At 42.0% G+C, this 27,344-nt stretch overlaps 1 protein-coding gene across 1 annotated transcript in view; it reads right to left on the minus strand.

Moving 5' to 3' along the window:
• drd2a (dopamine receptor D2a) overlaps positions 1-22,862 on the minus strand; it is a 33,571-nt gene extending 10,709 nt beyond the window's left edge. The window contains exons 1-2 of the mRNA XM_084019223.1: positions 22,569-22,862; positions 2,920-3,230 (exon numbers count right to left, since the gene is read on the minus strand). Of these exons, the coding sequence (XP_083875349.1) occupies positions 2,920-3,198 (279 nt within the window). The 5' untranslated portion in view covers positions 3,199-3,230; positions 22,569-22,862. The remainder of the gene's footprint in view (positions 1-2,919; positions 3,231-22,568) is intronic.
• Between the last annotated feature and the right edge of the window lie 4,482 nt (positions 22,863-27,344).

Consider the following 27,344-nt stretch of genomic DNA (forward strand, 5'->3'; position numbering starts at 1 on the left):
TGGATTTGAGAAATAACCATTATCATAATATTAATCTACAAGCCTTAGATTATGGATAGATATAATCTTGGTTTTGTACCATTTTTAATCGTTTTAATTAACATATTTATGCTATTATCCATCATCTCCATAACGCTATAAAAACACCTGAATGACTATGAGCATAATAGTTTTACAAAAATACTATTTGGAATATTTATTTAATGACATTTTATTTGCTAGTCTTGAAAGGCCAGTTCTGAATGCTGGTGAATGACTTAAATTTCCACTAAAGAAAAAACGCTTTTTTAATCCACTGATTCTAAACGGACTCTGAACATGAATAAAGTTCCCTCCATGTGCTCTCTAATCAGTCACACTTGACAGAAAGCGAAAGCTGTGGTAATAAATGCAAATTCAGCATTTAATAATAAAGGGCAAGTTGAATGCCCTGCCCAGAGTCTGTGACTAAGCTCTCACTAAAGTTCATGCTGATACATTATTAACACTAGAAACTGAGTCTCGGCTGCCGACACAAGATTTCAGAATAAAATGTCTGCACATAAGTATAAGAGAGAGTGTGTGTGTGTGTGTGTGTGTGTGTGTGTGTGTGTGACACTGAATAAAAACTGCTGAGTGTCAGAATCTGAAGATGCATGGTTTTAGGTTGTGTCTCTGATGGAAGAAGCTTGTCCTGGACAGCATGAAATGATTCAATAATAAATGCATTTTATTTCAATAAACTGGCTCCTCAGAAAATGTTAAAATATCCACATTCCCACTTCTACCAAATAATTTAGTGTTTGAAGGAATTCTCCCAGTCCAACTGCTCCTGTCTCACATAGGAGGCCTGATTCATCACAACCAGATGAGCATCCCACTCCAAACATATGCTGGATAATCCATTTTGCCTTTGACAAACAGCCAGAATTTAGTTCTCAGCACATTAATGTGATGAGGATTTCACCCAAACTGGTGTCATTAGAGCGTATACGGATAAAGTGTCTGTGAAACACAAGACAGGGAGACGGTTGGAGTCTCATGAATCTGAATTTACAGGTTAGTCGGCACAGGAAGCCGTAAACCCCCCCAAACATGGTGAAATAACAATCATGGCGGTCTCTGATCTAGATTGGAATTTCTGTGGCTCACATAAATAATTTAGTGATGTAAATGTATGTAGTGACAATTTGTTGCATCAATTTGTTGCATCTACATTTGCCCCATCAAATAAATAACACAAATAGCATCAACCATGTACCGTAGCTCCACCCTCAGAAGTACAAATTATCTCAAGGATCGTCCCAAAAAACACCAGATTGCTCAAAGTCTAAAGACAAATTATGTCAGAGGATAAGTAGTCTTTCTTTCCTGAAAAGGGTCACGGCACAGGTTTTATGACTGACAGTTAACTCGTCATTAGGAGTACTACGAGCCTGTAAAACAGATGAATATGTGATGGGAGCTCTCTAAAGACAGAAACATCACATGTAATGATGTCGGGGTTATCTCGGCTTGAGCCTGGAGATTAAAAATGTATGATGAGAAGAGGTTACAAACGACATATCTTACAGCGATCAGTCCAACAGTGTCCACCATCAGAGACTCACTTATCTGCTACCATGTAGAACATACATTTTATTGAGAATGCTTGATTCTACGTTGCTGATTGCAATTAAATAATACTTTCCATAATACTTCTGTGTAGCCCAGTGGACCCAGCAGCCCATATCAACAGAGGGAGTAAGTAAATATCTCTGATGAAAAAAACAAACAGTGTGCAGGTTGCATACTTATATGCAATAAACAGGCTTTCAACTAATAATTGGTCCCAATGGTCACACGTTCCTTCTTGTTTATTTGTAACGTAAATGGAATAGTAATTTATGACATTCATATCCCTGTAAGATAACTGTTCCAGAGTGATACATTGCCGGCCACCACTGTGCTTTATGTATAAACAAACATACATGGAGACAGGCAGAGACCATGACATCCTATGGATTTATACACTGTAATCTGATCAGCCTGATAATCATCATGACTCACCGAGAGGCACAGGAGGATTAGAGTCCCTGTAGACTCCGTTTGCCTTTCTCTACATCAGACAGCGTGACCTAATGCCTGATGGTCAGAAATAACCCTCGGACTGAGACGATAGACAGAAGAAATGAGCAACGCTCGAAAGATAGACTTTTCTGAAAAGATAGCCCACATCCTGCTTGCTATTGATTTAGTGGACTGGAGATGATTTTATGCTGGACTCAAGTCTCTGTACTGTTTTGGGTTGCTCTGGTTTTATCAGGCACTGATGTGTCAAAACTGCCTTTGCATTATCCCAAACAGCAGCAGATGTTAATATCCAGGAATTGGGACGAATTATTCATAAACATGTGACCTCTGACTGAATACACCGGTCTGACATTTTGATGTTGTCAGTGTTGCTACATTACAGGCCTTTAACGACTGCAGGTCTGATATTTACGATGCCGATGTGAACATATCAGCCGTCACCTCCGTGTCACCTTGAGCCTTTGACCTGCTCATAACTGCGGGCGGCTTGCTTGGCTCAAACCCTTTTCCCCAGTATATTACTGGCTCCAGATTGCATATAAATTCCTGTTTGAATAATACCCTTTACTATTGTTTAACCTCACAATGCCAAAAGGAACTCCGTCTTTAACCTACAATGGTCAAATACATACACACGTTTAATGTCTACACTTTAGTTATATTGGAGATAATATTTTATGGATGTTATACTGCAAGTTACTATTATGTTTTCAATGACAAAAAAAAAGAAAAAGAAAAGAGGTGCACTATAAATACAGACAGGGCAAGCAGATGCACAGAGCATGTGAAGTTATTTGTGTACAAAGCGTATACACGTGTGTGTGTGTGTGTGTGTGTGTGTGTGTGTGTGTGTCTCTGCTGACCTACCTCCAAGTAGACGACCCAGGGCATAACCAGCGTGGCCACCAGAAGGTCAGCGACGGCCAGGCTGACGATCAGGTAGTTGGTGGTGGTCTGCAGCGCCTTCTCCCTCGACACAGCCATGCACACCAGCACGTTGCCGAAGACGATGACGAAGATGAGCAGCGTGAGCAGCATGGCGTAGTAGTTGTAAGGGTGCTTCTGCTCCTGGTCGGTTCCGTTGAAGCTCCATGACCCGTTATCATTGAAGCTGTCATTGTAGGCATACTGGGTAAAGACATCCATTAGCTGTGAGTGACGAAGGCCAAGAACGGGCCCTGGGTGACATGCGGACACACAGAGAGGAAACAGCATTTCAATGTAGTCGTATCCATGTGAACGCAGCAACAGAAAACTACATCTGCTGAGATCATCTGTATTCCAGCAGTAATTGCGATGCAGAAGCAATGTGGCAATTCATCTCTTACACCCTGCTGCACCAAACAGTGGCTGCATCCTTATTTTGAATGATATAGTGGACATTCCAAATGTGTATAAAATGATGTAGAGGGCAGTTACCATATTTGCATCTGATAGAACGATCGCCATCAAAACATAATTTCATTCAGTTTGTCAAAGGAACTGGCAGAAATTCAAATGGATCCTGTAGCGGCCGGAGAGTGACCTTGTACGTAATACGCAACTAATCAAAAGCCCTGAAGTCTGCATTCACCAGAACACATTGAGTATTCCATTTCCCCCAGTGCAGAACATTCTTTAACAACTGCTAAAGCTGCCGTCACAAGAAAACAGCCTTTTACCCTTCGCAGGTTAATGTACTTCACATTCCCTTCTACTTGTAAGGACAGAAGGGGTGAAAATCAAGAGATCTCAGAACATTTTACAATAAAAAAGGTACTTTGTGGAGTTAAACGAACGCAGTTGCATTATATATATTTGGATTTTTTTGCATTCAGGTCGCATTTGAGATACAATCAACATACATTAAAATATTACTCCATGGTTTGTGGTCAAAAACTCCACAGGGGGGAATAAGAAAGGGAAGTGTTATTGTTTAGGGGTTGTAGCCGAGCATCACCAATAGGTTTGCATTTAAAAACAGCAATTAGTGCTTCCAATATCCCAGAACCGTATTTATAAAACCCCACAAACAAACGAGGCAAATGAACAATGGAGCTGCTTGACAGACAGATCACATGATTTCAGGACACCCTCATCAATGGTACCAGAAAACACAACCTTAGAGCTTTTGTCTCATCAAAGTGATGAGCGCCATCGCACACGCGTGATTTACATCCTTTTGAAACGACTAGAAACACATGACCTTGAAACTGCAGCGAATATCCTTTAATTCTAGTTGAATGACTTGCATTATTATTAATCGTAAAATATGACAAAACCAGCCACAATGTACAATTACTGTGATTCTTCAGTTTTATTTTTCATTCAAATCTCTTCTTCAATGAATCTGCATTTTTGCTTAAACATCATATATAGATACTGTAAGGGACACGCTTAGAGCCTGGATATTCCTGCTCATGAATATTTGAAGTAACAAAAAAAAGACAGCAAAATACACAGACACATCTTATTTTATAAAACCTCTAGCGGTGCAGTTCCCTCACACCTGTCCCTAGTATCCCCTCCCCCCTCCCCCACCTCCCGCTCACTCACACCATCATTTGTTCTCCAGCCTTCTGGGCTGCTTCTCTCAGCATCCTCATCTACATCCAACGTCTTTTATATCACTGTGTTACACCACTCAGACATCGACGGTACTAGTAGTGTAGAAAAGTTCAGTTTTATTACTTCGCAGCAGAGACCTATCACGAAAATAAACGAGTTCAAGAGTACATCAGCCCACACACACACTCCGTGTTACATCAAAGGCTCCGACTCCCGCCTGAAAACGTCTTATTCTATGGTATCTTGTAACAACAATTCAGTGTGGCCACCTACTGGCGAAGCGAAGAAATGCACAACTTATAATAAAACAGTCTCAATGCATTACTAACAAAATACAGATTATATAAGATATTGTCATGTAGACAAACAAGTAATACTGTTAATAGGAGTATTTCTAGGTGCTACATTCCTCCCCTGCAAAATAAATGTTATCCTTAACATTAGCACAATTTAATTTGTTCTCCAGCCTTCTGGGCTGCTTCTCTCAGCATCCTCATCTACATCCAACGTCTTTTATATCACTGCACCACATTCTGTTTCTACAACCAAATAATTAATTAATGAACTTTAATGTTTCTGCTGTAGTCGTCGACAGCAGGTACAACCTGCCTCTAGCAGAGGGCATCTCTGTAGTTAAAGATTGAATGATTGAAACACTTGCAATACATAAGTACATTTTATATTCTGCATCTCCCTTACGACTACCTTCAACATGACTGTGACTCCAATGTAGGAGATGAGGGACAGAATTGGATCCTTGGTCTGTGTACAAATACATTTCTTACTGCAACCAAAGCTACCAAGACTCAGACAAACCAAGAAGATGGGAGAGATACAGTCCTTTCAGTACAACATTTTTTGTTTTCTGCATCCTGAACTCAACAAGGAAACAGCACTGTATGAGAACATGTTAGTCTTTATCTTTCCACAGAAATGAAGGAGACCATAGCAACCGAGAAAAAGATTAGGTAAATATAGGCATGCGAGTATGCATCAAGATGAATACATGATAATAACAGATCCTTTAAGTCTTGATGCTGCTAAGCAGCATTTTCTTGCCGTTATTCATGATCTTTTGTCTTGTATCAAGATTGCAGTACCCACGGGCAATATGGGGCAAATTTCCAGGTTATTTTTAGCAAACCTGACATGTGAAGCCAGGTTAGATGTCTGAAAACACACCCTCCAGCTTTCTAGCACCTCCTTGAGCTTAATATGGAGCCCTTGAACCGAGAGTTGCAGCTATGCAGCCTTTTGTTGTTGTTGCATTCATCTGGTTAACTGTTGACTTTGAAGGTCAATTTTTTAGAGATGCCTTTGTGCTCTTTCCAGCCTGATACGAGAACAGAGTTCTTATTCAGAGGTTCTTGAAAATCTCAGGTGGTTTTGATGACCTCAAGGATTTTTGTAACAAAGTTTAATTTGCAAAAGGACAGACTCTTTAAACAGGGTTGTGCACATGAAACCTATAATATATGTGAATGTCACTGCACTGATTAGATTACTACACTTTCAAAAAAGGTTTGCACATTTGTTCTAGCCTTGACTGTAGCTGTTAAGACCTGAAAAAGTTATATTAAAATTCACACACTCATTTTTCCTACTGACCCATGACTCACTCAGTTACTAACATTCTCTAACATAATTCTCATCCTTCATCAGTATCTCTTTTATTCAGACTATCAGGAAAAAGATGTAAACTAAACTTGGATATCTAGTGCAGGTCACCTAGGCCAGGGGTGGATTGGCCATCGGGAGTACCAGGAGTTTTCCTGGTGGGCTGTGCCGTCAGTGGGCCGGCCTGGTGTGGACGGTATCGGCCCCAGAGTGCTGGCAGAAGGCGGATTTAGGCAGAGAGAAGAAAGAGAGGGAGTTGGTGAGGGAGTAGAGGACTCCTGTAAGGATGCGTAAGCATCGCTCTGGGGCACCAGTCTCTCCCTCTCTCTCTGTGTGTGTGTGTGTGTGTGTGTGTGTGCGCGCGCCCTGCAGATGCCCTGTGCTGTCTAATCCTATTTATTTGCCCGTTCTACTTCCTTACTACAGTATGTGAGACTATTTCCCCTGCTGGCCTGATAGCTGGAGCTCATTTATAAACATAAACCGTCCGTCTCTCCCTTCAATATCTTCCATTCTTTAAATGACTCCCATGTGACCTGTGCACCTGATTATATCAATCATGTCCTTCTCCACACTCAAGTCAGAGATAAGGGATGACTAAAATAGATTCCACGTCTTGAACAATGGTTATCAAATAGGCAACTACTATCCAGCAGGAAATGCTAATGCTAATCCCTCAGCTCCTTTCAAACCACAAACACCGTCAGCTGTAATAGGTGAGGGCACCCGGCCAAGCTGGGAGCTCCACGCTGAAGGCAGTTCTCATTGTGACCTGGGCACCCCATGAATAAATTTACTTTTCAATATTTCAAACAAGCAGAAGCCCTGGGGGCTTCACCATTATTTGCAATGCTCATGCAAATATGCATAAATGATTTGCTTTGACCCAATTGATTGCCAATTCAGCCTGTGTTTGTGACAAATCCCACAGTGCTATTGATTCCAGTCTTGTTCTAAGCCAAATGTATCACTGGCAAAAGTAAACACTCCATCAGCAAAGGCATTCTCTCCCATTGAACCAGAAAGAAGTACAACAAGGTTCTTTTAGGGCGATCAATTGTGTTTCGGTCCCTTTCTTCAGAACCATTTCTTAGGAATCTCCTTAGCAGATGGAGAAGCAGGGAAACACAATCGTGAACTCAAAGAAACTCACAACACTTTTGTTTTGTGAAAATCCTGCTTCTATGTTGTGGTTGTCTGGAGGGAACAAGGCAACCGAAATTGGTGGGCTTTTGTCGAAGGCCTAGCTTGTCTGTGGTGTGGTTTCAAGGGTAGTGAGAAGGGCCCTCAAATTCAGCTGCACTATTGCCGTTGAACAGGGTTCTGCTAGCCAGGTTTAGGACCTCCAAATATCTGTCAGCATAGAAACATAGCAATAGAAAACAGATCTTAAGCATACAAAGCTTAATATTTGCATCAACCACCCAAAAAATATTAGATAAATTAGCCAGCACACCACAAATAGTGCAGTCAGACAACAAAATACACAATTGATCATGTCAAGGTAAATAGGTCCTCCCTTATTCCTCATGATGATCAGATAAATCTCAAATCAGTCATACATTTCCAAAATGGGTCAATATGAATGTGTGGACACAACATTTATTGAACATTAAAATAAAAGCTTATTTAGTAATATTTTTAGTTTTTCTAATAATTATTTTTTAATAATACCCCCCCCCCCCCCCCCCCAAACACCATTTCCTCCACCTATTTTAATTGGCAACGCCAAGACCCAGCTGCAGACATTTGATTGTGGTCAGCGTGACCAATCTAAACAGGTGGCCCCGACACACGCATTGATCAGGCTGATCAGTTGTAAGCACACCCTCCCCATCTATAAGCCCTATAAGAGTATTGCATTTCCTGGACAGCAGCAACGTTGAATTTTCACTGAAACAACACAGGTGAAGGTATTGAAATTCATATATTTTGCAGGTCAGCAGAAATGCAGCTTACATGACTGCAGCATAGGAAGTGGATCATGGCAATTTTCTACAGCTGTCAAGACGTGGTTTCAGACCACCAGAGGGATACAAATAAACATTGGGGCTTATCTGGATCTCTGGGGGATCCTTTTGATAAACAAGCTCTATTTTGATGTTTTGTGCACGCTGCCAACTTATTTACATACAAAGTGGGCCACACGTCTTCATTGGAAAGAAAGAAACATCTACCTCAAAAGCTATCATTTACTTTCTGGATTCATTTTGAATTGTGATGTAAAAATAATAACTACCATTTCTCCTCTACCGTAGCTTCCATTTAGAGACATGCGTTTATTGTGACACGCCATTGTTTTCCAGGACTCTCACATTCAAGCTTCACATTTAAAATAATTTTAGGGCAATAAACTAAAGGTTCAGGGTGAAGCCCCGCCAGAAATGACCTGGCGACCCTGTTGCCCGTAACCATAGTAACACGCTCCTGCCTGCATGTGCTAGGCGAGAGAGGAGGGGGAAGAGAAGCTGCTGCCGGAGGAGATGCTGACTTGAGTTTACTCTCATAGGTAATCTCGTCTATTGTTCTGCAAAATGGATCTAAAAAGCCACAATCTGTAAATGATGAGTAGCGGTTTCGTTCGAGTAAGTTTGGCTGCAGTGGAGACATGATTGTATTATTTGTTATTAAGAAGAAATATGCCGCTTTAGCCACAGACATGACACACTGAAATTTAAAATGTAAAAAACTGCAATGAAATGATCAAATACCACCGGTAATTGCTAACCAAGTAAAATAAAACTTGACAGCCGAAGGGGGAAGGGATACGTACGCACCGACATTACAAGGCTGGCTTGTGTCACTATAAATGTAATAAGCGATCCGTCATCACAGATGTGACAGGAGAGCGAGCGAGCAGAAACCGCCATCAAGCCCAGGGTGTTACCTCTGCAGAAACTGAATGAAACCAAGAGCATCAAGAAGTGCCAGAACGGCTTTAGGAGCAAATGCTCAGGTATTGACATCACCAACAGCTAAAATGGTATAAGGCCCAGCTGGTCTATGACTGATGGAGTGTGTTGCCCTAAAAAATGAAACAAATAAAAATTCCTCCACATAGGTCGGACTGTCTGTCTTGATCAAAGACCAGGCTTAAGGACTTCAAAGCCGATCACAGGGGAGTTAAGAGTCTCAGAAAGGGATACACCAGGAATGGATACCTGGAAAGTGTAATTCCTAGACAGCTGATGTATGTGAGCAATTGGCCTTCTGCCCAGTCGGTGTAATTTTGTCTGTGTGATTATTTCATGGTGCTGGGCCAACACGGCTGACCATGAAATAGGAGCTTCAAGAAGCACAAAGCAAATTACAGTTAAACTTACAACTGCAATAGGTCCCATTTAAGAGACTCACGCGTTCAGTTGGAGAAAAAGACCACTTTTCAAACTACTTTAAGAGGATAAAGAAAGTTTTCAGGTTCAATGCCAAAGCTAGTGAAGCAAAACAGAACCTTTTAGACCAGTAAGAGTAATTTGATGTGTGTGTGCGCGCCAGTGCAGCGGTGCAATATAAACTGCCTTGTGTAATTACAGCGATGCCGTATCTGGTCTTGAAGGCAAACTGGAGCTGATCAATAACTTTTCCAAGTGGGTGATACGCATTTTACTTCACAGTACGGGCCATCATTTTATACTTATTAAATAAGTTTAATCTCAGCACAAATTGACCATTTTATATCTGCAAATGTTTCTGTTGGATCAGTTTTGATTATTTCTTTAAGTGCTGCGATTTCCTGCGTTAAATGAACACCCCTCACCCTGTGCTCCCCGCTGTCCAACATATGCACCTTGCAGTTATCAAACAAATACTTAATAACCAGGGTCACGTCATTGTAGTGCATTATGGTATATCATTCTTTGAAGCGGCCCAGCCATAATTCTCACTCTGTGTGTGTGTGTGTGTGTGTGTGTGTGTGTGTGTGGGCCAGTAAGTAGAGCCAGACAGCTGTCAGGTGTGCTGCAATCCTCAACCATCCTCAGGAGCTGCTGGGTGTCATGTGGAGTGTAAAAAGGTAACAGTCAATAAGCTGCTGGTAGGAAAACTCACACGCATTAAATGACCAGGATGTAATTGGGCACTTTAACTTCAATGTTGCGTTTACAGTCACAGATAGAAAGTGAAGTAGCCCTGTGGGTGTTCTCCATGTCTTACACATAAAACTGGTGCAAGCATGCTCTATTGTTTTGGCATCAACCATTTTAGGTGTGGGAGATATATGCTGTGATCAATGTGAAACAACCTGAATATAATAAACTCTTTAAGCTTAACGGCACACATTTACAAATGTTAGAGCACATAATTAGATACTTTGTTCAATTCACAAACTGATAAATTGGGCAAAGACGTTTTTTCACTCTTGGAAAAAGACTAGCCAGGACCATAGTACAGCGAAATCAAAACACCCCCTTGTAATGTAGTTTTGAGTGTGTAACAGAGTGGCAGCAGTCAACACCATATAATTAGGGATTTGGAAATAAATTTGGAGAAGAAAGTCAAGATCCGTCATCTCCATTAGACAAATGGGGAGGCTTGATCCAGCAACCTCAGCCAAAACTTAAATTGCATTACTCAGACAAGGTCCCACTTAGATTATTATTATTATTATTATTTATTTTAGGTCAATTTAAAACAAACAATGACTGGGTAGATTGGCAATGAAAGCAGTGTATGGATATGTGCTGTGGAAATGCAAAACCAAAGACATCAGGATGAAAGCCAGAATAAACACTCACCCCTTGTTTAAGAACAAGGTTCCACATCTGGAACACAAAAACAAAGTACACAAAATACATTTCAATTACATGTTTTTCCACCAAGTGTCCCCATTACACTGGATGGCCATTGTAGAAGCAGTCTCCCATATGAACAGTGAGCTAAAGAACCAACAACCACCCTTTATCCTACCAGAGCTAATCTCCCACCCAGCAGCCATGGATCCAGCGAGCAATTTAAGGATGAGAATTGCTGCCATCGAGGTAAGCTGGTGGGTAAATGTCACATAGCGAGACTGTGCTTATGAGTGCGTAGGGTGAGATGCCTTCAGAACACTTGTGATTGGCATCCAAAAGTAAAACTGAACCTACCTCAACATGCAGATGTGGCATTTGCTGAAACGAGTTAAAAACAGGAGTGAGTATGGTCAGCACGACGAACCGATAACACAAAGTACAATCAAAATAAGCACCAGAACTCAACACAAGGGCCCAACACAAGGCCTGCAGCAGAGCAAACACAGTGCTCCGTCTACAAAGACTTTCCAACCACCAGACAGATGAAGTACCAAATAAGCAAGCAAAGTACCACACTCAAAGGTCCCTGTCAAAACCACAGCTCATCAGCCAACCCAATCAAACAAGAGGAATCCAACACTCACACAAACAGAACCAAATCACTTCCAATGCTCAATACAGGCAACTTAAGGAAATGTAATGGGGAAGTTGCAAAAACCTACAGTCATAAGGCAGAAAAGAATCCAAACCAGGAGGGCAGCCCCAAACAGGAAGACAAATCCAAAGGGCTGGAGCATTTAAAGTCCAAAAGACACCGTAGAGTAGTGATGTTACGAGATGGGCCGAGGCTTCGAAGCGTGTGTCGAGTAATGGAGGGGGCGTTTCCGCGAAGCGCGTATCGAGGCTTGCTTCATTTAGGGGAGGGGCCAAAAATGATGACTTCCGAAGCCTCGCTGCCCGGCTGTACCATGTGATTGCTTCGGGAAGTGGTTCAGATTTTGCTGCGAGGTTTTACAGCTGTATAGAACCCTCAGGCTCCATTCAAAATGTGGGTTTTGAAGCAGAGTTGCGGTCAGTTGAGAGTTTGGATAGTTTGGATACTAGAGGTTGAATAGCGTTTATATAGTTTGGAGATAGTTTGGAGAGAGAGAGATTTAGGAGAGTGATGATTTTACCATTTGGGGAAAATTTACACACAGAATACATTCAAACAATTTATTATACACATATGTGATAATTTATGTACAGAAATTATTTCATCACGGAGCGGCCGGTGGCGCAGTGGTTAGGGCAGTCGCCTCATGTACAGAGGCTCAACCTCCTCGACGCGGCCCAGGATCAGTTTCCCCCAATGTCTTCTCCCTGTTACCACACTGTCTGTATAGAATAATATAACTGCTTGAATGATCTTTAAGTAATTATTTGGTCATCCATTTTTTGTAATTCATAGTCATTCCCAACAGACATAAAAATGCAATGCATCACACATTATGTGGTTCAGATACAGCTGCCTGTGATTATACACTTGGCCAGTAGGTGGTTTTGTGTGCACATGAAGCTCCGAGAAATGAACCCTTTCTCGAACCAATTGGCTCAAGTGGTTCGATGCCTCATGAGGCTTCATCTCACCATCACTACCGTAGAGGTTCAGAAGCAGGACGGTTATAAGCTTCAGGTAAGAGCTCACAGATGCTGCAAAGCACAGCCATGAGGCACATGGACTCTTAAGGCGGGTCCACACCGGACCGAAAATCGGCGTCTTTGAGAGAGTCGGCGTCCGTGACATGAGTCTCCTTGGTGTGGTCGCTCGAATCGGCCCACGTCGGCGTTCATTTCAGCCGATTCAAATGTGTAATCCGCCATTCGAGTCGGCCATATTAAGTAGCCCGACTTCATTTACCGACGCGAGTCAGGCAGTCGGTGCGGTGTGGACCCGCCTTTAGACAACATGGCGCTGGCTGAACAGGCTGGTATAAGTACTGCAGGGCTGATGAGGAAAAGAGGTGCAGGTGGGGAGATGGGCGGGGGAAGCTCAGGTGGGGGTGACGAGGTGATTGCAGGGCGGGTGTGGCAAGATCTGGGATGAAAGGAGAAAAGTCCGAGGGCATCTGGTGGACAGGTAAAGAATAACGCTGTCTGAAGAGAGCGATAGAGAGGCCAGATGGGAGTCTGCATGCAGTAACTTGGCACAGCTGATGGATCACAATGCATAAACTTATTTGCAGCCCTATTACAGCAGCAACGATTAAAGAGTGTGTTTAATCAATTTGTGTGCACTGAAAGCTCTATAACTCTGGAAATGCCCTTTTGTTAGTCTCACATACAAAACCAGTATTATGTGGTTAAACGAGTTAAACAGCTCTTTTCCATGGCCAGGTGATCTCTGAATGGTGGGCAGTTGACCCGTCCAGGATTTAATCCTTACATAACCTGACCTCGCTTTCTACCCACAATCCCTCAGTCTCACATCTAACCGCATCCTCTTATTCCCAGGTGACCCCAGCACTGATCTGTGAAAGCAGGAGGCATTATCTGGCTCTCCTGGATTTGACAAGGCTTTTCTCTGCCTCAACTGCTCAACAAAAAAGAGATAAAAAAGCACAAGTGAGGGTGTTTGTCTCGTAGACGACATGTCTTCCATGTCCGTGTTCTTTCATCAGAGTGACGAATTTCATTACAAGAGGAAATAGCCAACGCTTGCAATATATATTCACAAAAGCATTGACTGGTTATAATATTCACAGAGATTGAATCTACGGAGTTGTAAACATGGCTTTATTAACTGTTACTATGAATAAATGGGTGTTACGATTTACTTTCTGCCATGTTATTTTTTTAGATTACCACCAGGAAATTGTGTTTTGGATTATTTTTGTAAAAAATGGGGTACTAGGAGGTACAATAATGTAGCTATGGCAAAGCAAAAATGGCATGCCTTTACCCATAATTATAAATATTCTCTCATTATAAAAAGTTTAATCAAAATGACATCTGCCAGGGAGGGTTTGTTTTCAGTTTGGTTTGTTTATTTGTCAGCAGGATTATGGAAAAAAACTGGCCCCACTTCATGAAACTCGTGGAAGCCATTACATTTGGAGCGGATACTAATCACAGGGCCGATACACAATGATCTTTCAATAACATTGGGAGATAGGGCATGACTTTGTGCTCCGAGTGTCCTCCTATATTTAGTCTATAAAAAAACACCAATTATTCTTGCTTTCCCCGTACATTTATTACTCTCAAAATGATTTAAATGAGGATTGATGGGGGCGGGACTAGATAAGCTTTGGCTTCTCCCGCTTTCCCTTTCGGCCATGTGTATTGTATTATATGAACAAAGATGAAGCGTGATGATGACGATTTAATTGACATGCCTGAAATAAACAAACAATGAATAAATTGAATACTAACAGCAATATTTTTGGGCTGTACTCTGATTAAGGCTGCTTCATTCACAGCAACTGTTTTTATAATGGCAATCGAATCCCTCACAACACTTTGAACGGTCTGTGAACTGGCATCAGGCAGGGAGAAACTAATAGGCCTGTTCCTTGTTGCTGTCGGGTGCTAATCTCATCCAATCATGCAGCAGTGCTGAAGTCACCGGGTTATTAAACCTCGCAATAAACCACATTGTTAATCTTACAGTAAGCCTCATTTAATCAACAATTCGGTTGTACTGAATCAATGCTATTCTCCAGCCCTGAAATTTGATTGTTAAATACCCTCAAACACACAGGAACACACACAATTATGCACAGACACACAGCAGCATATTGAACGCACGCACACACACACACACACACATGCAGAACAGAAACACACCATACACCAGTACCTTCATCACCCCTTCTACGATATACATGATACGTCCCATTAGTGTTGTTTTCTGCTCTCTGTCTTCATGCTTGAAGTAATCTCATTAAAAAACGTGTTTTCAACATGAAATCTTCCCAACTTATTTCAAAGAGCAGTACCGATCCGAGCTGAAACTACCTGAAAGTATCTACTAATGATGGATTCAAGTCTAATTTGTGTGCATAGTAAATGAGCCAATTATTATCACACTTGATTATTCTCATAGAATCATTTGTGTAACAAGATGATAACTTGAAAATGGTACAGGTATGGTATTTTGTTTTTGTTAAGCCTCTCTCAGTCTCTTCTTGTGTCCCGGATTCAGCCTGAGCAAAGGGGAAGCAAAAGCCTGAGCTGATACCACTCGGTCAATACCGTCAAAGTGTTTGATTCTACGCCGCGATAGGCTCCGTCCTAATTAGTTTTCTATCTGCCACAGCCCTTCTTAAATGCCAGGTCAAATTCATTGATGCACGCAAAGTCAATGGCTATCTGCCTTGCTTCTCGTAAAATTGCTCTCTTTTGTTGTTACGAGTGAAAACTCACCACATTTGTGGCTTCCTACAGGCTGGCTGTGTGGGTGGTAACTGCTATGACTTTTGCTGGGCTGAAAATAAACCTACACATTCAGAGCAGCAATTACACTGTCATTATCTTGGCGTTGCAATCACGGCCTCTTTATCTCCGCACTCACCATTATGGACTATTTTTCTTGTAACCTGCATTTTATGTAAACGTGCATTCGGTTTGGTTTGGCAGGTGTCGATGGGGCAATACATGGTTAACATAAAATAATGGGAAGATGCGGAATGATTCATAAGAAATATACATAACTGCGGTGGTTGAAGAGCTGCAGTTAAAAAAAGTGTTTATAATGATTATTATGTGTGTAGTTTTTTAAAGACAACATGCATGTGATTCATTTTGAAATAGAGGATGGGGGAAAAACAGTTTGTTGTTTGACTTTGAAGTACATCAGGACCACTTTATTTGACTGACGTATACAATAACCTGTTTCACTGAAATGGCATTTTAAGTACACATTTTAACACTCTCAGGGGACTTCTCACTTTGGACATGCTGTCAGAAAGAAGTGAGAACAGAGGAAATATTGGAGCCCATCCAGGAAGCATCAAGATGAGTCACATTGAGATAAACGTATGAAGGGCTAAATAAAAGCCAATGATGCAGCACCCACAAAGACAAAAGCCCCCGTAGCACATCAATGTTAGTGATACAGTAACACATAAAGGTTATGTAGTGGTGATTTCAGCCATTACCTACTCAAATCTAGCCATAAGGTAAAGAGAAAAAAAATGGTCGAGCCCACTGGAATGAGAGCAGGGGGAGGTTGGTAACAAGCCTCCATCGGCCTCATTAGGTCGTAGGGAAGGTCCAACCTAACAACCAGCCGTGTCTCTTGTGAGGCCGCATGTTGTACACACACACACACATACACACACACAGACACACACACACCCCTGGCTGCTTTTCCATTGAAAGCTGAGATACACACACACACACACACACACACAGCGTCACTGGTTAACCTGACACATGTTGCCTGCTCAACAGAGGCTTTTAAGCCGCAGGTAACCCAAGTGCTACTGTAGGCCCACTGTGCCTGTCGGCAACAAAACAAACAAACAGTGATGGGTAAATCAAGATTTCTGTCTGATCCGTGTCTGAGTTTATTGCAAAGTCATCTCAGGGAGCGTATAATCCTGCATGTCCCCAAAGTGGCCAGAGATGCAGTGGATCAAGCAGATTCTCTGCACTCGTGGTTAGCAGATCAATACCAAAAGTATGGATACTGTGATTCCGGTGTATTTCTGTAATCACATTCTCCGTCCTCTGTGCCTGGCACACAGACATTCAGTCTTTTCCAGCTCATTTTCTGCTAAATTGGGACAAGACCACAGCATTATTATCACCAACGGGCTGAAAAGAGCCTTCAGTCCTCACAATCGCTAGGTGAAAATGTTGCATCAATTGATTGCTGTTTTTGTCCTTTAACAAAGTTGTCCGCTTTAATTACATTCAAAGGGAGAGGACGGGGAGCGTGACCCAAACTAATTTCAGTGATTAGTTATTATTAGTGGCTGCCTATAATAAGCGCTGACAACTAAATTGTAATGGTAATTTGCTTCATATTATATTGTATACAAAAAAATCGCCTCTGTTCTATGAAAGTATAACAGTCTCATCAGGACAAATGCTTTGCACAAGCAAATGCAAGGGCCTGTTAAAACATTTTGCAAGCTACAGTAATATGTGCAAACATGACTTGTGAAAATATGTCAGTTCTTATAAGTGAAAATAGGATGTGGAGGATCATGTTTATATGTGTGAAATATGCTCACAGTGTAACACAACTCAGAAGATCAACGGACCGCAGTAGGATGAGATGCAACAAGGGAGTCAGCAAAAAGGTCACATGGCCAGGTGGACAACAGAAAATGTTCGCACAAATATCATTTTGGCACAACAAATCCTTCCTTTTCTCGCACATGTTCCCACAGCGAGTCAAATGACAAACGATGATGATGAACTGATAAGGTTTTCTATTATTTTTTATATCTTAAAGTATTCCTATGCATGCTGATCAGAGTAATCTCAGTCAGCGTCTCTCTCTCGTTACTATGGTTACGTGCACGCTCTGTGTATCTGTCGCTCAGAAACTTTCTACCAATAAACCATTCTTGATGCATATTTGGTTTTCTAGCACCCTCAATCTAACCGATCAAGACCGGTGGCTGTTTCTTGACTTTTGGTGGTGAAGTAGTGCAAGCAATTTGTTTTAAATTACAATATTTTTTCAGTATTCCTCATATTTGGTCCCCTCTTTAAAACATAACCAGACGCCCTGGGAAAGGACCACAGGTGTATCCTTCATTCTGAAGAACAATATTATCTGGACTTTATGTCAGAAAATTGTATCCAATAAACACAAAGAGGTGTTAATTCATGAGGCCAGAAAAGGGTTGAGTGGGTCAGGGAAAATGTCCGCTGAATAGCCCTGGTGTATCATGTAGGTGCTAAAATGCTCAAGTGATTGATATTAAATTAGTCAATTATAATATCATTACATTTAAATGAGCCAATTATAATGCCATTAAATTATTGAATGGGGGTGGCTCAAGAAATTCTAAGGCTACCAATATTGCCAGTACACCTCCTACTGGGATAAACTTTATACTGTATACTTCATTTTAGATTTCCTGAACGTTTCTAGAACATAACTCTCGATTTGCGAAGCTCTCCTGAGATGTTTGAGGTTTGGCATTGACCTCAAATGGTTACACTTCATCAGGCAAACAAGTCTTATGAATTTTCGCAATCCAGGGTTACCATCTAGACACAATCATTGTACTTTACTTCATCCTACGCTTATATTGTGAGCACACTATAGTTCTATAATACAAAATTATATAATAACGGTCAAAATATGAACAGATATTGCTTGATAAATCTGTTGAAAACCTTGCTGCTGATTATTTCAAAGACATGGTCTGCTGGTATTTTCAGAGATGAGTACTTGCTAAGCAAGCGATTGGCCAATGATTTATCAAAGCTAATGCTAAAGGTTATCCAGACAGGAGGTTCTATGCTTGCTTTGTTCACCAAACAAAAGACTCCCAGACTCTTGAGGGAAAATGTCAAGTAAGCTGTCACTGAAAGACTGTTTAGTACAACCCAAGCTTTCATTTGGGACTTGACACAGGAGGTTGAAAAGAAAAATTGTGTCAAGTGATGCACGAGCCATGTCCCGCCAAGCTACAATCTTACAAGTCACCCCCACTTCACCTTTTACAATGTTTGGCCTTTTAAAGGCTCAGATTCAGAGCCAAACAGCAGGATAAATCCTTTTTCTTTCCACACCTTGAGGTTCTGTGTGCGTCAGGCACCATCTGCTGGAGTTGGAATGATCTGGAACCAGTGCTGTTCATTTAAAGTCTATGGGGAGGCACTCTGAACTGCACATTGGCGTCTCAGGATAAGCAGACCGAGCGCACTGCACATCAACATAATTGGCAAGAAATTGCATTTCTTCAGGGAAAATTCCGGTGACTCTTCAAATTGTCGCCCTGTCGTTCACAGCTCATTGTCTGTCATCGCATTGGTCCGGACTGTTCGCTGGAACACTCAAAGAATCCCCCGATGAGGGCCTGGAAGTAGTCTTTAAGCCATTCAGGGCTGATATTTTATCAAGCGCTACAGGAGCCACGACCAATTACGCCATTACTTGTCCAACCACTGTGTGTGTATGCGATGCACATGTGCATCCATGCACACGTACAGTATGTGGCAGTACGAGAGCGTGCCTGATATCCTCTGACAACGCTGCCTAACTGTAGCTAAAGCACTTTCACACCTCTCAGGGGATATATACCGTGTGTGTGTGTGTGTGTGGGGCTCCACAGCGACATATGAGAGTAATGGAAAGTAACGCTGTTTTTTTTCTGCACACCCAGATTTTTAACCGCCTGTTGCTCATTGTGGCCTCAAAAGACCAAACGGGTTGTTTTTCAAATAAAAAATCTGATGTCTGATGTTGCACTTCTCTTCACACGCTCGCTGTGGGAACATGTACTGAAGGCACTCAAAAATAACAAATATAAAATACAATTAGAGTTAAAAAGAATATTCAATGAATCACAACAACAAACAAAGCCAATAAAACTACTATCCCCACACACTCATTAAGTGTTGTTTGTTACTCAGACATAATGCACCACGCAGGTTGGATACACCATTTGGATCGATGTATATCACGGACAGGCCATTAACGTACCGACGGACCAACCTGCCAACATAACTTTTTTCAGCATATAACTGCAACCTGGAGCATAACCGGATCCTGATGGATCTCCTATTGGCTTTAGGACCTAATTGGCTCCTCCATCCTTTCAGTGATGGTGCCGGTCCCTGGAGTGTTGACGTATTTGACATGCTGGGGGGGTTTCAGGAGATAGAGAGAGATAGGGAGAATGTAGGCCAGTTGGATACATTCACAGATATACAATACAATTAAATTATTTACTGGTCAAAACACAATGGGGCTGCTGAGCCACATGCCTTATCCATACTGTACGCTACAGGAGGAACCTGCCGTTTTGTTGTTGTATGTGCCTGATGCAATATTACTGAGGCAATAATTCCACTGTTTATAGGAGGAGGCGATGTTTACACTGTCGAGGATTTGGAGGCCATTTTGAGCTTCCAGTTAGTGCTGAAAAGGTAAACTATTCATATTTCATCGTAGCTCACTTATGTTTCAGACAGAACCACGCGCAAAGGTCACTGAAGCTCTCGTGTCCATTCCTTAGCCTTTTTTTGGTTGTTGTATATTCTGGTCCAAACAATGTTCTCTCCCTTCCTAACCTGTCATTTCAAGCATTCTCATCCGGTCACCTTCACTGCAAGAGGCGCGTTGTCCATGTTTAATCGTTAGAAGGTCTGTGGACCGTGGCATCAAATATAGATACAAGTATGAAAGGATGCAAGGCATCAATTTAGAATCATTAATTTGCATTGAGCGTGAATTGGATTTGCATGAATGACCTGATTTTACTTTACTTTCAGAGTTTAACTTTTTTTTTCACAAATGTGTAATGCTCCACTGCTCAGCTACAGAAAACCAAATTAATGATCATTTTTTTGTTTTTGTGACATTACTTAGAGTTTGTACATTTTGTAACTTTTTGGAAGATCTTGTAAATCTGAGAGTATTATTTAACGATTTGGTACTTTCGCCTCGGTCAAGTAAATATTGGCTTCCTTCTGGCTGTCTAATAAACCAGGTTGTGATTTCCCACACTGGATCAAATTCGAACCCTGCAAACAAACAACATTTGTTTGGGTCTGTAATTTAATTTAATAAGTACAGGCTGCGGCACGGTGTTGATTTGGCTGAACACATGTCATCTCACTTGGGAGAGTGTGCTGAATTTAAATGTCACTATTTCCTGACCAGCTGTATCAAGTGATTTGCGTCCTTGTCCGTGCTATCTTTTCCTGATATTAACTCAAATAGGATTTTTTAAAATTAACATGATGTGGAAGCATCCAGGAGAGTTTGATTCAATGGAGCTGTCTTTATCAAACAGCTGGATTTGACATTCGCAGCATCAGGCGGCTCTGGCGATGCCGTTTTCCACACAATGAGGTGTGACGGATCAGAGACGGCGAGATGTAGAATCCATATGGGTGAACAACGCATGTCTGCTGACTGTCACTGGATGGACGGCAAATGGGACACAACATCAGTGAAGATGCTATCACTTGAGATTAGCTGTTCGCTCGCCTCTTTTAGGAAAGCAATCCCCTCATTAATTCTGCCCAAGTGAAGTTGACACAACCCAACCAACATAACCTCCTTGTCAAATAAAACCTGGCAGTGTCCTTTTATGTGACAGCTCCAATTTGGCAACCGGGTTGAGCTATCCACAGATCCAGCCGACTTACAGCACAGCTGCAGGCCACAAGTCAAGGCAGTTGTTTTGTTTTTTTCTTTACCTGAGTTATCCGTTATTATGGAGGAATCGGTCATATTTACCAATAGCCTATCACATTCTTTCCCTTCATCTCTTCTATCTTCAGTCATTACTGACTCGTTAAAAAGTGATTAGCTCGATATCAACATCGTTATGATCGCCATTATCTGCCATATGCTATATGGATGTTACATAATTATACCAATAAAAGAACAATAAAAAAAATAAAAAAAATCTGCAGTGAAGTTTAGAGGAGCCAAATACATACAAATGTACATCTAAACACAAACTAAAACAGCATGCTATAGGCTAAATCATAAATCATTAGAAGAAAAGCCACTAAAATCTGACAGTGAGCATCCCACGCTAAGCCCACCAGGCGGGCTGCAGATAAGTGCTTTTCACCTCATTTATATTGCCTGCTGTTGTTAACTTGTTAAAGCTGCTCAGTGAGGGCTGATGGATACAGGACAGGTTGTGCAGCCAGAACAGCAGTCACCTGCCCTGCGCCAAGCGCTATGTCGAGGACGCGCTGCCTCTGGAGGACTCGGCTAATTACAAACTGGAAGGCACAAACAGATCTGAGATCAACGCTCCGTGGGTTGGAAAAGGACAGTTCGATACAGGCACACTGCCACACCTCCACTAACCAACAGCTCACTTAGAGCACTTTACTTGGGCTGGATTAGGGCGAAGAGCAAATATTTGCTTTGAGTTGTTTTACACCAAAACCCAAAGCCGAATCAATTCTATAAACAAACGCCCTGCTATACAAACGCATCACCTCTATAATGCAACGGTGTGTGTGTGTGTGTGTGTGTGTGTGTGTGTGTGTGTGTGTGTGTGTGTGTGTGTGTGTGTGGACGCGCGGACGCGCTCGCAGTCATTCCCAGAAATGGACTCAAAGTGTTTCTTTTGGAAAGGGACAAATAATACGCGTTAAAGTGAAGCGACAAATAGAGCGGATACATCAAATTCACCTTGAAAGTTCATTTCTCAGGAATCACAACATCACTTTGTATCAGCCCGAAATCTCTCAATAGGCAGGCTGGATGGACTGGACCACTGTACCTTGACGGATATACATGATTTTACATTTATGGCACAGGTCAATATTTAGTGCGATAGACTTGTCGAAGATAGAGATGACCATCTTTCTCATTTTTTTTTTTTGTCAAGTTTTGCACATCACACACTCACTCACACACACACACACACACACACACACACTCTCACACACACACACACACACACACCGTCTTACCTTCACGCCATAAGTTTGATTGAATCTCTGTTTTTACAGGTACCGGCTGTTAAATCCAAGAGCATCCACAGTTTGCTCCTACTGTATAATTTGCTTTGCACATTGTTTAATCGTTATAACGTAACAGGGTTGGTGGAGCGGCTCGCGTGCGAGGCATCGGGGCAGGATGTCAGCGAGCCAAAAATACACGGGAGAGAAAAAAGAAGAGGAAAAAAAAAAAAAACACTTTCTGATTTAAAACATTGAATGTCTTCAGTGAAAGGTTTTCTTCCGTTCCGCTGAGAGAAGAGAAGCAGAGGTGGGAACTGTACGGTGTCCGTCTGTGTCCAGGAGCTTTACGCACGGAGTTACCTTCGCTACTGACGGAGGAGGCGGGAGGAGCGGCGACTGTAAAGAACTGTGGAGAAATCAAGGCGGGGTTACATCTGTTTAAAACCCGGGCAGGGACGTATATTTCCTTTACAGTCACCCGCATGGGGGGGGGGGTACCTTATAGCACCTCGCCTCACACCTTCCACTCCACTCTCCACTTTGCGCTACTTTGTTGTAATTACCAAGCGGTGAAAAAAGGACTAGAAAACAGGGAAGTATTTCTTGTGGAGAAGAGAAGGAGTATATAATTGCAACATTTGTGTAAGAGCTGCAGACTGACTGGAGCTGAATGGTAATGGGCTGGTAAATTAAAGAATTAGGTGGACTGTGGTGAACACTGGTCCCATAGCACTTATATTCATAAATCTCCTCCTCTCTTCCTCTCATCAGCGCTACATCTGCTCCCATAGAAGCAGCTTTTCTGAGTACTTTTATCTGTGTTTACATGTCTGTCTAGGGGAAAAAAAGTTTTGTTAACATGAGAGATCACACTGGTCTGTGAATGCAGTTAACTAGTTAGATGGATAGAAAACCAGTGATATTATGGTAAATGATAAATGGACCTGCATTTATATAGCGCTTTTCTAGCTAACTAGCAACTCAAGGTGCTTTTACACTATACATTCAGTCACTTTTACCCGTTCACACACATTCATACACTGATGGCAGAGGAGCAGCCTGCACATCAGGAGCTAACTCATTCACACACATTCACACGCCGACGGCGCAGCACCGGGGGCAATTGGGGGTTCAGTACCTTGCCCAAGGACACTTCGGCATGCAGACTGGAGGAGCCGGGGACCGCCAATCTTCTGATTGGAGGACTACTCGCTCTACCTCTGAGCCACAGCTGCCCCGATGAACCCTGCCGTGAGGACAATTGTTGAGGGACAAAGTAGGCTACCACACTTCTTTGAGATTAATTTCGACCTTTCCACCATCTAATTTTGACTCTATATTTATCTAATGGGTGTAAAACCTGATTAGTCTGACATTCAATATGAAATGTGATCGAATCAACTAACAGCATAATATATGTTGTCTCCTAGAGTACAGCAATAAACGATGTTCACACAAGTATTTCAGAATAAGTTCTTTGACATGATTTGAATGCAAATAGTTCCTTGTACATTCCAATTTTGAATAAAACTAATTTTGTTTATAGTTTTTGTTTTCCCTGACTGCAAACACCCTCAAGCCACTAATGTCACCTGATCTGTCCCTGAATTTTCTACCGTGTAAACTCCAGCTGGATGCAACAAATCTGGAGATGTTCTCCAAGGCTCCCAAACGGCCTTCTGTGACATGTAGGAAAACAAGCATGAGTAAGCAACACAGCCAAGGGATCATAGATGAGCACAGAGCTCAATTACAAACACCCCAAATCCTCACGACCTGAGGGTGCACTTTTCCTCCGAGGGAAGCTGCCCTCGCAAGAATGGCTTTTCTCGGTTTTGTGCTCTTGTGGCAGCATCCGTTGTGAGGCAGATAGCCAAATCACAGTTCAGACTTTCCAATTCACACACTCAGATGAATATGCCAATACAGTGCACACATACACACACACGTACACACCGTCCCCAGGCTTGTTGTGGGAGGCAGACAGCATCTCACTGCCGTAAGGCAACATTGCAGCCTGGTGCCGTCTGATATGGCCTCTATTAACTTGAATTGATGTGTATGTTGGCAGCATGCTAAATAAACCACAGCAACTTAAGATGATGGTGCAAGTTCACTTCATGGAAATGGGATTCATGGTTGGCTTCTCGCTGAACAGGACTTTGAGAGACAGATTGTAGATTCCAGACACATACGCTGCCTCAGCCTGGCCCCGGCACAGAGCCACCACCAGTGAGCCGGCACAGAGCTGGCAAGGAGGACGATACCACCGAAATGTTCTCACTCCCACTTTACCTCCATGAACACATACAGCACACACGCCAATGATAGACTAATCCTGAAAGTTAAATCATATTTTATGCACCAGGATAAACTTCACCTCATCCTATGAAGAATTTACAACGTTGCCCCCGGTAACATCGCATCGGTCGACACTGAGGCTTGTTCCCTGGCCGGTACTTTCCGTATAACCCTGACACACTTTGTCGGGTGAGGCAAAGAGAGAGTTTGGCATGGCACCAGGTTTGAAAGATGATGACAGCAGAGGTATCACAGAGGAGTTAAGGAGAGACGAGGAAGAGATATCGGGATAGGAGTGATGCACGAGCCTCCAGAGAAAGTGGGGTATTTAACTTCACACAAAACAAGACAAAAATGCCACATTTTACATCTTTTTGCAGCCAAAGCCTGATAGCTTATTCTTTGCCATGGAGCTCCATTGTGTTGCAACAACACATCGTCAATTAAATTTGGTGCAGACTTAACATTTAAAACGTTAAACAAGTAAAATTGAAAATTAGGCGTGCCTTATTTTGGAGGGCTGGGACATCAGGTGTCAGACATGAGGTAGAATTAGGGACAGCGAGCCCGCGGGTTGCACCAAAGAATGGATTTCATTTTGACATGGATTTCCCTTTTGACTTCATCAAGCGGGCAGATTGAGTTCACCTGTTGGACTCCAGACAGCCTCCCAGAACCCATCAGGGTCAGGGTCAACATCGAGGGAGGGCCCAGATCACCAAGAGAGGTTGGCTCGCTTCCATTCAGAACACTTTTTTTGCGGTGAGAACACACTGAGCCCATCCTTCCGAAACAACGGCTTATCAAGAAAAACTAATTGAGTTTTTCTGATGTGCCGCAAAGAAACTGCAGGTCTGAAAATGCCCCGAGTCTTGTTTGAAAATGAAACGACATAATTGTATATATATATTATATCAATTTTCAAAGATGATGTCTTTCACAGGAATAAATTGGTTTTGGATTGAGTGCCACAGACAGGGGAGGGAATTCATACTGAGACAACAAACTGCAGGCTTTTGTCTTATCAGTGGAAATTATTGGCGATGAGGAAAAATATAGAATAACACAGTATAGTGGTGTGCTGCCATGGATACCCCCTTCTATAAAACACAGATATACTGTATGTGGTTTTACGCAAGAGAAAATCACAAAGCATGACATAAAATTGAACTAAACTATAAAATGGTGATAGTTACTTCAAGAGGACATACACTATTAAATGCAAATTCATAACAGCAGTGAGAAAACCACAGAGCATTGAGGGCAAAGCTGCCTAACATAAATGCAAATACAACATGTTTCATAGTAGAGGGAAATAGGAGAGAGAAAGAGTGCAAGAGAGGGAAATTAGACTGTAAAATGGTGATGGTAAAGTGAATTTAAAAAATCTCAATTAAATTAAATGAAAACCACTGCTGCCAGATTGGAGAGCAGCTCAATGTCCTCTTTCTTTTACTGACTTAACTTGTACGCTCAAGCAAGTAATTATGCATTTAAGAGGACGTTATGGAGGAAAGATGCAGGCAGGATTTATGTTTATTACATAAGCATGTTTAATTGTTCTTTTTCCTGTGCAATTTGTGATTCCACTACACTCATTACAGTTGAGTGGAGCTTTACTGTGTTTGTGGCAACTTTCCATCGAGTTTCATTGTTGCATTATATATCGAATGTCACGGCGCAGCAGGTCGGGGGGGGGGGGGAAGCGAGACACAGAGATGTCCTGAATGAAATGTAAATGTAGGAGGAGAGGAGGCGCTGTGAGGTAAATAATTGATGTTGGAAATTTAAATTAAATCGTATTGGTTCCAGTTTTCATTCATGCATCCGATGTGGCTTCGTCAGGTCAGGAGAGACGGAGGGGAGTTAACGCAGAGAGAAGAGAAAACAGTCCGGTTATTGTGAGGCTCAAGGTTACTCGTTGCTGGAGCTGCCAAGCCCAGCAGCATGTGGACGGGATAGGGCACTGTCGAGTTTCCTTTTCATTCCAAGACAAGCTTGTTAGCCTCATGGCTGCTCATGACTGAGTACTAAGAGAGTTTGTCTGAGAAGAATTTGTCAAGAAGTTTTATTTGATCCTGTTCTTTCTGTTTGGAACGGACTGATTTAAAATTGCAAAAGCTTTGCCTCGGATGAGTCTGGGGTGGTTTCACACGTTGGAGAGGCCAAATGGAAAATATGTTTTTATTAGATACAGTTTGAATCCCAAATCAGTTTTTACCCCTTCTAAGTTATTCCTTCATGTGCTGAATAGATAAATAAACAAATGCATTATATCAATACCTACAACTATCAGAGGTGAAAATACACTACCATGTAGAACATATCATGTTGTAAGTAACAGCTAAAATTAATGTTGCAGAACAGAGCCTGGTTGAGTTCTGCTCTGCTTTTGCATGCTTTTGTGTTTACATTTTAAACTGATCAGTGATCCACAGCCAATCATTGTATGCAGGCACACTATAAAGCTGCTTTCCCTTTTGT

Source organism: Eutrigla gurnardus (genome assembly GCF_963514095.1).
Source record: "Eutrigla gurnardus genome assembly, chromosome: 10".
In the NCBI taxonomy this organism is placed as follows: domain Eukaryota; kingdom Metazoa; phylum Chordata; class Actinopteri; order Perciformes; family Triglidae; genus Eutrigla; species Eutrigla gurnardus.